At 42.0% G+C, this 17,661-nt stretch overlaps 1 protein-coding gene across 1 annotated transcript in view; it reads left to right on the top strand.

Annotated features, from left to right (window-relative positions):
- BGLAP (bone gamma-carboxyglutamate protein) overlaps positions 1-17,661 on the top strand; it is a 52,797-nt gene that overhangs the window by 23,003 nt on the left and 12,133 nt on the right. The window contains exons 2-3 of the mRNA XM_069650065.1: positions 6,405-6,449; positions 9,620-9,689. Coding sequence (XP_069506166.1) covers positions 6,405-6,449; positions 9,620-9,689 — 115 coding nt within the window. The remainder of the gene's footprint in view (positions 1-6,404; positions 6,450-9,619; positions 9,690-17,661) is intronic.

Genomic DNA, 17,661 nt, shown 5'->3' with positions numbered 1-17,661 from the left:
TAGTCTGACTTTTGCATTCAGTCATTTCACGCAGATCCCATATTACAGCCTTTAATAGATCACTCAGTGATAACTACCACCAGAGGTACAAACACCCCCAGAGGAGATATATATTTCAGCATCTCCTGCAACACCATGCATTTCACAAGCTGTAAAAATGTATCACCACCTGCAAAACCAAAAGATGCATTCTAGAGGTAGGGCAGGACCTCTAAAATAAAAAAGTACTTCCTTGTGATTACATGATCCTATGCAACAACACATGACACACCATTTGCAGTGCAGGTGATTGATAAGACATTTTTAAAACCAGCTCAGACCCCATCTTATTTTCAGTCACACGTTTTATAGGCATCATACTTTTTTGTAATAGGCTTCACTGGTGGTATTCTTTTACCACCATGGGCAATTCAGTGGTAAACTGGTTTTTGCACTTGCTGGGAGCTATTGAAACATCGGCTGTGTTTACTACTTGCAACCAGCATAGCATAGTCCTAGTATGTTTTAACCTAACAAACTGTTTTTCATGCTTTCCGGTCAAGAAATACGGAATAATATTTTTAAAAATAATTAATTCTAATTACACCCTAAATGTTGTCAACATGTACAAGTTGTTAGCTGAATTTAGGAGAGGAGTGAATAATCCCATAAATGTTTGATATGCAATAAGATAGCTCAAGGGGTGAAGCTCTGTAAGACACCCAACACAACAACTAACGAGCACATCTAATGATTTGATAGCTAAACTGTTTCATCAGGCAGACAGAGCTCTTGAACTACCATGAAAGAAATGCTTTTACACTTTAAAACATAACTAAAAATGAAAAAGCAAAGACAGTTTAAAAGTGATCAGAAGGTCTACAAACTGGGATGAATTAATACATTCCAATCCAAATCTAACTTAAAATTTATGAATTGGAGGAAATATTCTTCTTCAAGATCACCACCTTCCTCTTCAGAGAGATCTGAGAGCTATTGAAGGAGAAACGACGCCATCTATTACCTCTTTTCACAGTAATACATTTATAGAAGAGAATATGTGTTTTAACATGGAGACAGGAACACCAAACATGTTACTTTTGTACACACCACATACGTCCAGCTGTGCCCATTGTACATGTTGCTCCAATAAGCTTGTTTGAGGCCCACTAGCCATGTCCTTAGGCTACTGGCCACAGCCTTCGGCCTTGGTCACTGTACACATTGCACTCATAGGTTTCTTAGGGGCCCACTAGCCATGGCCAATAATGACATCACTCATACATGACAACACTGATGTCACTAGTTTGATTAATTACATTTTGGAATATGGCAACTCTGTTTTGTTACATAACATATATGTCCATATTTCGTATTTAAACAGTACATTGTATTCCGTCCTTGTTTCTTTAAATGTAGTGTACAGTGCACAATTGTACGTACATGCAGACATTATTACATTGTAGAGTAGTATATAAGTAGTACGTACTTGGAAGGTAATCTGCTATATTGGAAATTTGTTTTCAAAAGAAACAACAAAAAATATTAGTATTTTTGTCATGTCTATAATTAAATATTTAGTTTCTAACCTTCATTTCGTATCTTTAAATGTAATTAAGTAGTGTAACTAACAGATTTATTTTGTATATTAACCAAAGTTTGAATTCTTAGATTCTATACTACCACAATGGACACCGTCACATGCTTTCTATTATATGTGATAATTTATTGTAGAAAACATATAAATTAGAAAAACATTTTTTTATTTAATGTAAGGATGATTGTAAATTTAAATGTGTACATTTACTATTTTCATAAGTTACTATTAAACATGTTTCTCCTTCTATCTATTATTTATTTTACTACTACAAACACTTACTATATCACGTTTGAAATACCTGAAAGAGATTTAACTGAATCGGGTACTTTCCGTGAAATTAAGTATTGTAATTGTTTACTAATACATGAAATTCAAACCATTTGTATAACGTTACATATTTTTTATTTGACATTTTAAGTTGATATGTACCTACAAATGAATGCTCCTCACGTAATCATATGATGCTTCTGTATTAGTGCATTGTTCCATATCAATAGTTATTATTGTTAATTGTAAAAAAATATGTATCAAAAAACGGTGAACAAAGATATTCTAACTTATATATTCAATAATGTCATAAATGATGTAATTATTGATCCAATCAGTGATGTTATGTATAATGTCATTAGTGACACCATTAGTGATGTCATGTGTGATGTAATTCTGGATATTACCAGTGATGCCATTTGTGATGTCATCATTGTGGTCATACACTTAGCAACAGGGGGTGCATAATTAAGGTGTACTTGCTTGAAATGCGAGTGCTGAATTTCAGAGGTTTTGTTGTGTTAAATCTGATCACGTAACTCTATCTTAACTAATGTTTTTTCACTAAATTTCAAGGGTTTTGTTATACCATTGTTTCCTCAGGGCCCATTAGCCATGGCCTTTGATCTACCTGTTGCACCAATAGTTTTCTTTTGGGCCAACTAGCCATGGCCTTCACCAATGGCCAGTGGTCACGGCTGAACATGTTGCATAATTTCTTGATGTCTCAGTAACCATGGCCTTCAGCCGTGGCCTCTGTACATGTGGCTCCAATAGCTTTCTTTTGGGCCCATTAGCTGTGGCCACGAGCCATGGCACACCATTAATTTGTTACAAAACACACATTTCCTTCTGTCCAGTAGATGTAGGCACTGCAGATGTTAAACCCTTTCTTTCTAACTCCTTATTCCTACAATAATTTCACAATAATCATTTCCAATAACAGAAATTGCTGCCAATTCCCATGATCATGGGAAAAATTCTAGGAATTATAAATACTTACAGGCATTCAACATGTGTCCCCTTTCTTTTTTTCCAGGTCCCATCACTCCACACATTTGCTTTTTCCCTCTCTAACCCTCTCCCATTACTACCATCACTCATCACTTAATGTGACGCATATTGTTTTCTGGGCGCATCTTGCTGCATTGCTGCGATAACCTTGTGAGGTTCCTGCGGACTTCCACAGATAAACAGACTTCCACAGATAAACCGAATATTTTCTACCCATAAATGGCTCCTGAACCAACCCCGAAATCCTCTTTCCCACTCCCGACCTCTAGCCTTATTTGACTGCGATTGCTATTTATATAGCGCCTACGGCTTGTTCATTTAAGCACTGCTGTTCAAAACAAGCAGTGTTCCCCTAGGAGCGACTACATAAATAGAAGAATTTTGAGTCTCTTTCTGAAGTCGAAAAGGTTATTAGACTCTAGGGTCATGAAAGAGTTCATTTTAAAGCTTGATACCATCCCTTTTCCTTCTCCAAATAGCGTTTTGAGTTCTTTCATTTTCGGTTTTCCCTGGTATTAGTGTGGGAATTGCTTGCATCGAGCAAAAAACAAATGGCACGTTTTCATTTCTGAAAGTCTCTCAGCCTCTCTGCTGCAATTGTTTCTTATTTGGTCCAAATATGCCCAGCGGTTTTGGCGCTACAGCTTTTAAAAAACTGCACTTTTTCTCAAGGGAAAATGAATGGGAATAGGCTGAGACGGCATTTCTATGATTTCTTATTAACATACATTTTTAATGAATTGTTCCCAAAATTTCCAGTTTGGGGGCCCTACACAAACATTTTGCTTTGCAAAATACCAAAGCCGATATAAACATTTTAAGGAGCAGGGGCACCACCTTCTCCGTCAAATATTTAAAAAACGACTAGATAGATTTACCCCAAATTAGTCAAGGAAATTAAGTCAATGCTTTGTGCCCAAGTTGTCTCTTTTTTGGTCCAAATTTGCCCAGTGGTTTTCGCGCTACAGCTGTTCAAAAACTGCACTTTTTCTCTATTGGAACATGAATGGGAGTAGGCTGAAAACAAACTGTGCTTTTTTGATTTCTCAATAACTTCGTCATTTTTTTATGTATTGTTCCCAAAATATATGATTTGGGGGGATGGGGGGCTTTACAAACATTGGAAATATTTCATCCAAATCCATCCAGTATGTCAAAAATGATTAGCAATAGATATTTAGTAAAACATTTCTGGAAAAGCATCTCAGCCCCTGTGCTGCAAAGCAGCATTGGAGATCTAGCTATTTTTAGGGGGAGCAGGGGGCATCCCCTTCCCAGTCGAATATTTTAAAAACTACTAGATGGATTTACCCCAAATCAATCCTGGAAATCGAATCAAAACTTCATGCCCAAGTTGTTTCCTATTTGGTCCAAATTTGTCTTGCTTTTTTTGTGCTGTGGCTTCCCACAAGTCACACTTTTTTTCTAAGGGAATATGACCATCTCAACAGCGAATTGTCAGACAGGGTAGGGGACTCACAGCAAGAAACAAACGCTTAGAAAGTTAAATCAACTCATGTCCTGATCCAGTAAGAAGACGAACGCTGCAATGTTCTTGATAAACATCTTTATTGTATTTTCATAAAAAAATAGACCGCCGTTTCACGGAATCCTTCCATATAAACAAGTTGCATGACAGTATCAAAAAGGACGACAAGCATTTGACTTTATCACGTAGACTCTTCAGGAGTGTGTCTACATTCTGAAAGATCTTAAGTTGTTCCATGCCACGTCTGAAATAATCAACTAGTCCTGGCATTTAGACTTTTACCATATTGCATTTTGGTACTTGTAATACTGTATTTATGACTTAGGAGTTCTGTTTCATTATGGAAGTCCTGTATTCATAAACTACACAGGACTCCAAAAGGACACGATCTGACAATGCTAGGACTTCCATGGTATGAATTGAATAGTCTGTTTCAGCCCATTTGTATTTTTAAAAAAGTGGGACTGCAGTAGCTGTGTGATGAAATGGGGCAGTGGTTTGACTACATTACAAGCTTTAGAAAAGTCACCTGCAGTGCTTATTTTACATGCAGAGCAATGTTGTGCAGCAGATGCGAAAAACCTTTTCTATGTGTGTATGGGATTTATGTAGCACAAACCTAGCAAGCAAGCAAGCAATACAGCACTGTACCCAAAAGGGGGAATAGAGGGAGGCTGGCTGGAAGAGCAGTGGGAAGATAGGCCATTTTAGAGTAGTCATCCCATTTGGCAATGTTCGCATGGATATAACTCTTCAGAGATCTTTGAAGAGACTGCATGGAGATGTTCAAATTCTGGCAGAGCTCTTCTCGTCATTAATTCTTCGGCAGTTGATAAAATGGATAGTATTTAGTTGGGTAAAATTAATATATGCTATTTAAAATTCAATCAAGATTGTCTATAAAATCTCAAACGCTGGCCTGTTTCCAGGAAAGTGCAAAAGAAATCAGTGATGAATTAAGCATATCTACGTTAGGTTAAGGGGAACTACTCCTTAGGCCCATCCTATTGTGAAATTCGAGCTGCACCACTTCATTCACCCCTTTTACCTCACATGTGTTTGTCAAATATAAAGTTCTGCAGTCCTTCTTTTGTTCCTAAACCTTTATACAATGCAGGCTGGAACCCACACTGGAGCTATTTGCCTCTTCCCCTTGCTCATATAGATATTTTGAAAGATATACTATGAGTGTAGCAGACTGTCTATAATGAAAATATAACCTTCTTTCAGAAAATAATTTATATGGTTATTCTAGTTTTTGATAATGTGATTTGCTCAGTATAATAAGTGTAATATGCCTAATGGGACTACAAAATGTACCGGAATGGACCATTAGAAATAAACATTATAAAATGTTAAAAAGAGAGACGTTTTACAGTGTTAGTACAGTTAAATAATATTATTTTTTTAAATAGTTGCTAATGCAAAAAACAAAGTCTCCGTCCCCACCCTGTTCAAGATATCTGGCTTTTTCTCCAGTCGCACGGCTGTCAGCAACGGCTGGGGTGGCTCTAACAAACCGGCTCTCAACCTGATCAAAAGAAATTGAGTCACTGACTACAAGATTGGTGGTAACTGTAAAACAGGCAGTATTTCTGTTTACTTGCACTGCCAATATACAAATTGTGTTTCTATTTGTATGGAGGTAATTACCACCTCATAAAAGCATTACACTATCCACTATTAGTGCGTGCGTTAATACTGCATGCAATCATATGACATTGCTCCATAGGGAACAACTGAATGGTCTGCATTACTAAGTCATGCCGACCATTCAGGTTACCCCATGAAACAAGTCATTCGAGACAGGGTGAGACTGAGTGCCAGATTGACGTATGGTACACCGGGTAGAGCTAGCTATTTTTGATTTGTCATGGGTAACATTTGTATTTTAAGATGTGTTATGTTTTATGACTTATTTGCTTTAGTTTCGTTGTACAGCAGTCAGATGTTAATGGTATGGATCATGGCTGAAAGTATGCATATAAATTAATGTAAAAAACGACACGTTTGTTTTCTGTTATGAATTGTGCTTTTCTCTAACTTTTTTTGCAGTGTCAGATGAAGCCAGCAACACAGCAGGGTCCCAACGCTCTGAAGGTGAGTACACTGGAGTCTTGTTAAGCCTCTCCAAAATGGAGCCGTTTCTATGGAATCCTGACAGGACGGCGCAGCTGCTCTAAGATGACTCCTCTGACACAATAGACTATACCAGGCAGAGGGAGCAGATAACCTTACCCGCCTAGTCAAAGGCAAAGGGCCTCATTCTGACCTTGCCGGTCCGGAAACAAGGGTGCCGGTAAGCTCACTGGCACCCTTGTTTCCAGACCTGCAAATTACAAGTTTGCCTGCCGGGGTCGCTGCACCAGACAGGTAGCAACGGTGCCAGCACTTCCGTGAATCCATTCCCATGGAGTCCTATTGGGACTCTACAGGAATGGGGAACAACATTTACCAGCACCTAGCTTGGCCGTCCGATGGGCCTTGTAATGTCCCAGTGGCACAGGCAAGCTAGGTGCCAGTAAAATGTCACGAGTCCGGCAACACCACAGGTAGCAGCGGCAGTGTTACCGCTGGACTCGTAATGAGGCCCAAATGCTTGATTAACATGTATTAAGTCCTTATCAAGCAGGTGAATGTTTCATTAACAGTCCCCAAAGCAGTGAAGTATTTCTCTCCTACAATCAGTTTATATATTCTTAAACTTTGACTAGGCAACTTTTAAAATATTCACTGTTGCTCATTATCATGTATCATACAGTGAAAATGTTTAATACATTCTAAAATTATATGGTCATAATAAATGTTTACTTGCATAGCACTAGCTAAATAGGCATTTTAGAAGCAGCTCAATCCATTTGCTTGAAATTTTGCTTGACATTTTCAAATCAGCATACAGACAATATGGAGCTCCTTTTTGTTTTAATTTGGGATAGCCAGATCCCAGCAGCCACATTTTCGTCATATGCATGGCTGAGTGAAAACGTGCAGAGTAAATGGTGTACACTGGGCCTCATTACAAGTTTGGCGGTAGCCTCGCTGGTAAAACCGGCATGCTGCCGCCAAACTTATGATTTTTTCCAGCACCATGCGAATGGGCAACTACTGGGGCATTCCGGCCCCACTGGACCCGGTATTTGCCCATTTGCGGGCACCGGAAGAAAATGCTCCCCATTCCCATTTATGCCTAGTAGGGCGCAATGGGAATGGGGAGGTGGATGCACCGGTACCATTCACAATGGTGCCGGTGCTTCCGACATGCGGTGCTCGCGGGTGCCACTCTGCCCGGCAGGTCAGACCTGGCAGGCAGAAAGGCACCCGCTAGTGCAACTCGTAGTTTGCCGGTTCGGTAACTATGATACTGGCAAGCTTACCAGCAAACTTGTAATGAGGCCCACTGTCTTTTGCCATGCAATTTTACACTCCAGCCTGCAAAGTGGGTAAACGCTGCTTACCATGTGGGCATTGTAAGCAGTGTTTACAATTAAACGTTGCCCGATGTGGTCGCATGTCAAGCAGTGTTGAATTGTAATTGTAAATGCAGGCATAGCAGGTAGCATTTACAATGGATCCCTATGGGGTCCTCCTGCTTTATGCTGAAAATCCATGCCGGCGTAAATGCTCGAGCATTTGTATGGCGGACAGGAAGCGTGCAGTGGAAACACAAGTTGCATTCTGCCCCACTTCTCTGCCATGAAAATAATTGAAAAATGTGGTATGAATGAAAGGCGTGAAAGGTTTTTATGCTCTTTATTCACCCTACACCACTATTGCACATGAGTTGTGTAATTTAATTCTTTCGTGCCTTTTTCATGCCTGGGTAAAGCTTAGTAAATGCTTAAAGTGGGCATTCTGTAAATGCTTTGCTTGCTTAGTCAGCGCTTAAGAAAGGCCATTAATTTTGAATATGGCCATGCAAGCCTTTGCATTCGTTATAGTGAACACCCTTGTGCTTATGTGGCAAACAAGCCTATCCATCTATGTGTAAACATGTTTTAACTCACATACACTTACCTGCTGCTTCAGAACGTTTATTCACATAAAACAATTGCTAAATATTTTCAGATATAATTGAAGCATTTTTTATGTGCACTTAAATGCCAAGCAATGAAAAGAAATGGTTAAGTAACTTTAGATGCCAACCATCAAATCAGTTACCGGTTGAACAAAGCATCATTGAGGAAGCTACAAATAACTTTACCTCACATCAGCAAGCGGTTTGTAAAATCGAGCTATCCTCTTAAGAATTCGGTGCACATTGTTTTTTCATCGTGAACATGATTTGGCACAATACCACAAAACCCTCGTGCAGTTGTTGGTTCGGTAGAATCTGTTCTTTTTGACGAATTTGTCTAGAGGCACTTTAGAAATGCACCACGTTCTTCCTTTTTTTTTGGTAATATTATCTGGAGGGATGCAGCCCACCTCACTCCAAGGCTACCTTTTGGCAATTGCAGCTATAAAATATATTATTTTGTTATTATTATTCTTTATTTTTATAGCACAAGTCTAGCTGGGGAGAAAGGGAACGCTGTAAGGGTCACTTTGTATTAGAGGGAAGAGACACGTCATATAAGGTGGAAGGATATGGGAGGTGCACATCAAAAGTGATTTTAGGGGATTGTGGCCAAATTCCTTGCATCCTTCCCCTAATCCCTTACACAATGAGAAAGATATCCTGTTGTCTGGTTGTCGTCTTAATCACACTTAGGGGCTCATTATGAGTTTGCCGGTAACCCGCGGGTAATTCCGTCAAGTTACCGGCAAACTTGCCTTACCGTTATGGGCTCCTGGTATTACCAGGATATTATGGATGCCGGCAATGGCAGTAAATTCCCATTCAATGGAGTCCCAGAGGACTCCATGGAATGGGGTTACTGCCATCACCGGCACCGGTATTACCGGTGCCGGTGATGGCAGCAACTATTTGCCGGTAGGGGCCTGAACTACCGGCAGGTCAGGCCTGCCGGTGGATCAGAGCCCCAACAGGCAAACTTAGAGTGTACCATTCCGGTCAAAATGTCAGAGCAGGTATTACCAGCGTTTATTCCGGCATTTTTACAGGACCAGCACACTAATGGTCATCGACTGGAATTTCTGTGTCAGATATCATGGAAAGAATGATATGTATAGACCGAGGCACAAAGCTCCAGTCGAATCCACATTTCCTTTTTGCAAGAAAGCAAATGTATTGAATGCATTAAACCATGGGCAAACACTTTAAATGTGATGGCGCTTCTTTTCTTATATGACTATATCTTCTGTTATAGCTTTCATTTCCAAAAGCGACTCTGCAAACGCATTTGCGAAGAGAGTGAGGAAGAACATTGCGCCCAACAGGTAACCTTTTCAAGAAGTTGGGGTCGCCCCTCTTACTGGTGAAGGGCCCAAATGTTGGCAGTTGAATTTCTACTTTAGATCTCTATTCCAAACGATGCAGTAATCCTTGGAACATTTTTACCTCTGTTGTTTATTTTGTCTTTTTATGTTAATCTCGACACCTTAAGTCCCTGATATTAATGGCCCAATTTGCTGATCAGTCCAGCTGCTCGACGTCAAATTAACAGCAGGTGCAATTTTGGTTAGATAAAGCCTCGCAAGTTGGTGCTTTCGATTCGACTGCTTTCAGTCCTGAAATTCCCACCGAGTCTGTGCATAAGGAGCTACATACATTTTCTCACCAAATCTTCTATGAGTATTTGCCTAAACTCTAATCTTGTAACATGTATAGAAAACAACCTAGTCTGGGTACACAAATCAAAAATTCAAGTCACTTCTTACTAGATAGTCCTCCTCAATGGCGAGACATGAGAGCCAGGTTGGGAATTGTATTGGAATCACAGTACTATGCCACCTCAATACCTTTTTTAATTTCCATAGTGCTTACCTGTACTCCAGTTTCCCCAAAGTTTAATTTATACTACATGCTCATAGATTACGCCATCACGCTAGCGCATGGCATAGTTTAAGTTTAAGGCCAATTGCCTATGGAGTTTCGTAAAATAGTTTTTCCTATTAATGCCTAAACCCTTCCATGAATAAATTGGAAAAAAAATCCACCTGAATATTTCAGGGTAGCAGTTTATGCATGAAACATTTCAGAATGTTTAATGAACAGCTTCATGTTTTACATTTTTTTTCATTGATCGTGTTTTGAACAGCTTTTAAGGTGGGGTTTTCCCACAGGGAAAAAACAAATTCGGCTCAAATATCTTAAAAATGGGCCATATCGATTTTCTCAATATTTTGCATGCACATACATTTCGTCTGGAATTGGTGCCATGAAAGATCATTTTGAAACTCGCCTTGGCCATATTAACGATTTAAATATGTCTATATTTGAAGCATGCGCAGAATGAATGTGCATATTTCATATGAACTGTAGAAAGAGGTGTATGAGTGTCACAGTTTGTACATTTGCACCAGGGGAAGGGAGCCCAGCCAATCAGGTGGCTGGAAGAGCCGACGAGAATACACTGTGTACCACCCGCTCTTTCCAGACTCATTGTGATGTCAGTTTTCAGGAGATATAATGCATTATGCATATTTCATGTGTACTGTTCAAAGAGGTGTATGAGTTTCACAGTTTGTACATAATGCAATTTACATCTCCTGGAAACACACATCAATAACCCCCCCGAGTCGGGGGCATACGTTGCTGGTAGCGGCACAGGCAGCCCGAACCTAAGCAGGCCAGAGTAAAAGTCATATGTGCCTCTTGCACATATTGAAAATCAATCACATGACAGAGTTCACTTTAATGTGAGCTTGCATATGTATAGGAGGCATACAGTGCATGAGCAAAATGAAGTGACATTGTATATACTAACGCTACACATACTTGTGGGAGATGAACATTTTGTATATGTACTGTGAGTAACTAGAGAGCTTAACCAAGTCTAATCCACTTGGGTCCTCTTCTCAGGTGTCCAGGGTAAAACCTGTGCTCTTGGATCCCGACCCTGGAGGTGGAGAAGTGAGGGAGGATCACCTGGGTGGAGGGTGCTTGGGGAGTGGGAGTGGGATGTCCTCAGGCGAGACACAGTATTCTGCATTTCCCTTTCAGGGAGAACCCTATACACCAGAGGGAGCTATGGGATATTGCTATCCCTATCCCACTGACCCGGAAAATGCCCAAAGATACTACCACTCTAGAAGAACCAGAAAGAGGGTGAAGAAGACAGGGGTCAAGGATAAAACATGTGAGACATGGTATCCCCCTTTTCAGGGACATCATTTTACCAAAATGCCAGTGGTAGCGGAAGTGACATCACACAACCCTTGACCTCTGATGACAGCACAGGAAGTGATGTCATTTGACCCTCCCCCAAAGTGACATCATGGGAAGCAATGCAACACAACCTTTCACCCCTTAACAAAACAGGAAGTGGCATCACATAGCCTTGCTCCTAAGGACACTACAAAAAATATGGTTAAGATATAAGGTGATACACATTTCATACAAGAATGGATCACCATATGTATCATTAATAAGTGTGTATAGGCCCATATTACCAAATTACTGTGAATGCAAGCAGACGTCCAAGACCAAATGATAATGATGTGTTATTATACAGCACTTACGCTTAAGCGCTTTATATAGAACAAATATACATACAACATCACCCAACCTGTGTTGGTACTCCTTTATCGACCTCAGAAGTATGAAAGGCTGAGTTGAGGTGTTTAAGAACAGACTAAATCAGTGACTCACCCCATGAAGTGTGCCTGAAATAAACCTTTAATGAGTCTAGCAATTATGCTATGTTATATTTATTTCTAAAGCGCACGTACGCCCAAGGGCACCATGACGCTAAGTAGAGCGGAAGGACAGCGGCAGTGGGAAAAAGCCTAATACAAATAGGTCTTCAGAGCCTGGCGAAAGGTCAGATGATCATCAAACGCTCGAAGATAAAGTGGGAGATCATTCCAGGCTTTTGCAGTGGTCACTGAAAATGCATGTCCGCCAATGCGTGAGTCTGAAACGAGGGACAGAGACCAAAAGGGCAGAATGAGACCGCAAAGGGCGAGAGGGAACATGTATGCCAGTAAGATAGCTCAGCGGTTTGAGCACTCGCTGCTGCGATATGCGTGTGATCTGAAGGTCGCAGGTTCGAATCCCGGCAAGGCGAACTCAACCTTTCATCCTTCCGAGGTCGATAAATGAGTACCAATTTTGGTTGGGTGATATTTTATGTAAATATGTGCTCTGTAAAGCCCTTTGGATTAAGGCGCTATATGAATAACACATCATTATCATTTTGCCTGAATGTATTCTGCACCGTGCTTATAAAAAGCGCAGTGCACGACACATAGATTTAAAAAGGAACCTCTTCTCAATCGGAAGCCAGCGCAGCTGCCTAAGCAGCGGGGACATGTGTGTTCAAAAAGGGGGGAGAAGCACTGATCTGGCAGCAGCGTTTTGAAGTAACTGAAGCCTGTTTGTAAGATAGCGTGGCTGTCCCAGATAGAGCGAATTACAGTAATCTGTGGTGCTCAGCACCAACACGGCCACCACTGGAGCATGATATTTGGCTGGAACAAAAGGAAGCACTTTGCGCAATATGCGTAATTTAAAGTGTCCGGATTTGCATAGGGCACCCACTTGGTGTGCCATAGATAAGAGAAGATGACAGTGTGATCCCCAGGTTTTTCACTGAAGCAGAGGGCGCGGGACAGGGGCTCAGCGAGGCTGGCCAAAACTCAGATGTCCAGAAGGAGAGAGGATTAGGGGTGCCTACGACCAGCACCTCAGTCTTGGAACCATTGAGCTTCAGCCAGTTAGCCGCCATCCATGAGCCCAGATCTTCCAGACATCTCCTGAGCCGGATCGCAGTGTCAGCACAGGTAAGGTTGAGACGGACGAAGATCTGTGTGTCATCGGCATAGGAGTAATATCTGAATCCATGTGACAGAATAAGAAGGAGCGGCCGAATATACATATTCAATAAGATGGGGGACAGTGCAGATCCCTGAGGGACCCCGCACGATAACAGCACAGGTTGCGAACAGAAAGGGGGCAGAGATACTGACTGAGACTGGTCTGCCAAAAAGGCATGAAACCAGTCCAGTACTTGGCCAGAGATGCCTGCGTCCGATTGTATAGAATTCTAGAAAGACACATTATTTGTTATTCCTATTGTTTGTTATTTAGGGTCACTGCTCAAAGTGTTACACTTGTGGAACCCCATGTTTTCTAAGAGGCTTGAACAAGAAAGCTATCCACTCCAGACACAAAGAGCCACATGATGCTGGCCACAGCCCAGAAGCTTACACTTAAAACAACAAAAAAAACAAAGTCATTTTTACCAAACATTTTTTTAGGGGTAGCAAGGGAGACCACAGGGATAGCTAGGGAGAGCACTTGGGTAGCAAGGGAGACCTCTGGGGTCGCAGTTGCGACCCCATGTAACCCACAAATTACATAGCTGCCCCTTTTCCTATTGAAGATCAACCTCACTCTCGCCTGTCCTTTAAAGGCTACTGTGAGCCAGCTCCCCTCATTTCCCTCAATTTTATCTCTTACAGTACTGGGATGAGGAAGAGGCGACTGAGAAGAATGAACACTTAAACCCCATTTTACCACTCTAGTACTGGGACGAGGAAGATGCCTTCAGAGTACTGCGAGGGTCAGGCATGTCCCTTTAAATATTGTGCCTTTAAATATTGTCAGACAAGCTCAATTGAGAATCACACCTGCAAACTTTTAAAATGGGTGCAGGTGTATAAAGAGCCAGAGAACAGCAGAGAGAGCAACAGGGAGGGTTGTGTGGGAGAGACCGGCAGGGGACTCTTTTCGTGAGGAGGCAGCCGTGGTGGGATCTCTGAGGGAGCCAGTACGCCGGCCGAAATCCCAGAGGACCTGTGGAGCACAAGGCAAGTTGGGCTGTTAGGCTGCAGCAGGTTTGGGAGCCTCTGTGTTGGAGAACGAGCAGCTGGAGCTGCGAGCGAGCAGGAAAGAAGAAAGAACGCCTTCCATGTCCGTGCAGAGGCAGCAGAGTTGCCGGCGTGTGCAAGGCAGCCTGCGGCCTTACGAGCAGAAAGGAAGCAGCAGGAGCCACCAGAGATGAATGCTGAGGACTGGTGAGTTTCATGGAAAGCCACGTAAAATCAGGGCGCTACTAGCGGGCTGCGCATAAGTAACGAAGTACCGAATTGAATTAAAACTTGAAACCAAGTTGAATTATGCATATTGAATACCGAACTGAATGAAAACTTGAAATTAAGCATATTGAATACTGAATTGAATACAACTTTATAGGCAAAGCAAACAGCAGATGACAGCCAAAGAGAAAGTGCCCATGTGAAAGCAAACTATGGAAAAGAGCGCAAGTGTGAACGAGTGCCATAGAAAGGTGGGGCATGGACAAGACCAGCAAAAGTGAACTTTATGAATAGATGTAGTGCAGCAAAGCCAAAGACTGGCAAGAGGTGTGTGACACGTTATGGCAAACCAGGAGAAGCCAGAAGAGTGGACAACTGCACATAAAGCCAAGATGCCAACAAAGAGAAACTAAGTGAATGGGACTCTGTACACAGGGCCAAGTACAGAAAAACCTGTGTGGGCTGGAGAGCCTAGGGTTCCTGGTTGCACAATCTGTGATGGGTGGACCATGTGGTCTGACAACTGTGCCTAGACCAGTGGCCTGAAGCCCTATAAATGAACTGGTGATGCAATCCAGACGCAGGGTAAGGTTGACAGAGTTGTGTTGATATTTTTTGAAAAGACAGAGACAAGTGGCTGAGTTAAGCTCTTGGGGAACGGAACCCTGAGACTTGAGGAACTGCAAATGTTGTCTGGAGAGCGAAGCCTCAAGACACTTTTCTTTTGAACTGTGTTGCTTGGAACTTGAGGAAGGGAACTCTGAGGATTGTGCAGAACTGTATTGCCTTGAATGTGAAAAAGGTAATCTTCTTGAAAAAGGTAATCTTGAGACTTTTGTGGAACTTTCTTGAACTTGAAGAGCGGGAGCTGTGAGAAACCTGAGGGTATTCTCACTTCTACTCCCCTTGGGTCCTCTTCTCAGGTGGCCAGGGAAAACCCATTGGTATTGGATCCTGACCCTGGGGGTGGAGAAGCGGGGAAGGATTACCTGGGTGGAAAGTCCTTTGGGGTTGGGAGTGAGACATACTCGGGTGAGATGCAATATGCCACACTTCCCTTTCAGGAAGAAACCTCTACTCCAAGAGCAATTATGGGATATTGTTATCCATGTCCCATTGGCCAGGAAAAATATATGAAATACCCCCAGTCCAGACATACCAGGAAAAGAGCAAAAAGGGTTAAATGTAAAATGGGTGAGACATGGTACCCTCCTTTCCTAGTGATGATCAACCTAGCCCCACCCCCAACTTGTATGGGCTATTACAAGCCAGTTTCCCCCATTTCTTCACATACAACACCTGCCAGTACTGAGACGAAGCAGAGGCATCTGAGAGTGATGAAGATTACCTCTTTTAACTACTTTAGTACTGGGATGAAGAAGATGCCTGCAAGGAACTGTTAGGGTCAGGCATGTCCCTCTAATCAAGGACAGGCAGGGCCAATCAGGGTTTCACACCTGCAGCCTGTCCTCCACACTCAGGTCTCCCTATTGCTCCTCTCTTAGCTGCTAAGAGAGGAGCAATAGGGAGACCTGAGTGTGGAGGAGCAGCAGGAGACCCATGTGAGGGGGCAGGCATGGTGGTCCAGGAGGAAGAACCAGGATGCTGGAAAAAGACCCGAAGGACTTGTGGGTCCTGAAGTGAACGGGCATTGTAATTTCCCTGAGCATTAAAGCCTCCAAAGCTCGGCACAAGCAGCAGGAGCTGCTGGAGAGTGTCGAACCCTGAGGACTCAGTCTGCAGCTGAAAACAAGCGTTGGAGGTGTTGGCGCAAAGGTGAAACGATGCAGTGAGCGAATGAGGCTTGCACCAGTAGATTTCCTGGCTTCTGGAGCTGAAAGAAATATATATTGAATGCATAACTATATGAAAACTTAACATTTAGACATAGAAACACATTGAATATCTAAGTCACTAATAATTTGGCTTTGAAGAGGACAAGTGTACAGTTCAAACAGAATATAATTATGCAACATAAAACCACTTTTGAACTCTGACCTGAAATTCAACCATAACGAGTCTATGTTGCACAACGAGTTACATTTAACCTGAAAGTTGAATATATTAAAGGCTGAAGGAAGCCCAAACCATTAACTTTAAGGTCTGTGCAGTGTGGCAAAGCTACAACTTGACAAGGGGTGTGCGATACATGGTGACAGAGCCACGAGGCAACCAAGGAGAAGCCAGAGGAATATAAAAGTACACCTTAAAGCCAAGAGGCCAATAAAAGGAGTCAAGTGAAGGTGACTTGGTGCACAGGTGCCTGTGCCAAGGCCCCTGCATTTGGGCTAAGGAGCCCAGGGACGCTGGTTGTGCGACTTGTGATGGGTAGACCGTGCGGTCTGATAACTGCGCCTAGACCAGAAAGCCCTGAATGGTGAAAACTAAAGGACACCATGAAGCAAGCCCAACAAAACCACTGCAACACTTTTGAAAAGACTGAACAAGTGCAGCCTTGGGGAAGGCAGTCCTCAGGCTTTAGGTATTAAACTTGTTCTCTTGGGAACAAAGTACCTTGACCCTTTTTGTTTGGATTGTGCAACTTAAAGCTTGGGGAAGGGAACCCCAAAGATTGTTTTTGAACTATATTACCTTGAACTGGAGAAGGTAAACTTTGAGACTTTTTGTTAATGGAACTTTCATATGCTTGTGGAGAACTTTCATATGCTTGGGGAAGGGGATCTGAAAAAAAGCTGTGAGCTGGAAGAAGGCTCAGAACTTTGTGTTAGGCACTGTTACTTTTGACTTTGATATCCCTACACATTTATTGGTTCTAGTTGCGATGGCAAGGATAGGTTTTGGACTCAGACTGACTATTAAGTTGAACTCTTTAACTCAGACTTTCCTTAGTTTCATTCAGGTAGAGAAATCCGACCATAGCATAGGGCAAATTAGGCTTTCAACCATCCTGACATTTAAGTTTAATAAATATCTTTTATTTGAACTTAAGGTCTGTTGTCTGTGTCCTTCATTATGCCTTCACAGTGCTGAAAAGGAGACAAGAGCTGGAAGAGGCTCAGAACTTTGTGTTAATCACCATTTCTTTTATTATTAACATCTTTACACATTGGTTAGCTTTAGTTGTGATGGAAAGGATAGGTTTTGGACTCAGACTGACTATTAAGTTGAACTCTTTAACTCAGACTTTCCTTAGTTTCATTCAGGTAGGGAAATCCCACCTTAGCATAGGGCAAGTTAGGCCTTTTAC

This window comes from Ambystoma mexicanum, chromosome 1p (assembly GCF_040938575.1).
Source record: "Ambystoma mexicanum isolate Mex_15411 chromosome 1p, UKY_AmexF1_1, whole genome shotgun sequence".
Taxonomy (NCBI): Eukaryota; Metazoa; Chordata; class Amphibia; order Caudata; family Ambystomatidae; genus Ambystoma; species Ambystoma mexicanum.
Note: the sequence above shows the minus strand (reverse complement) of the source record. Positions and strands in the feature narration are given on the sequence as shown.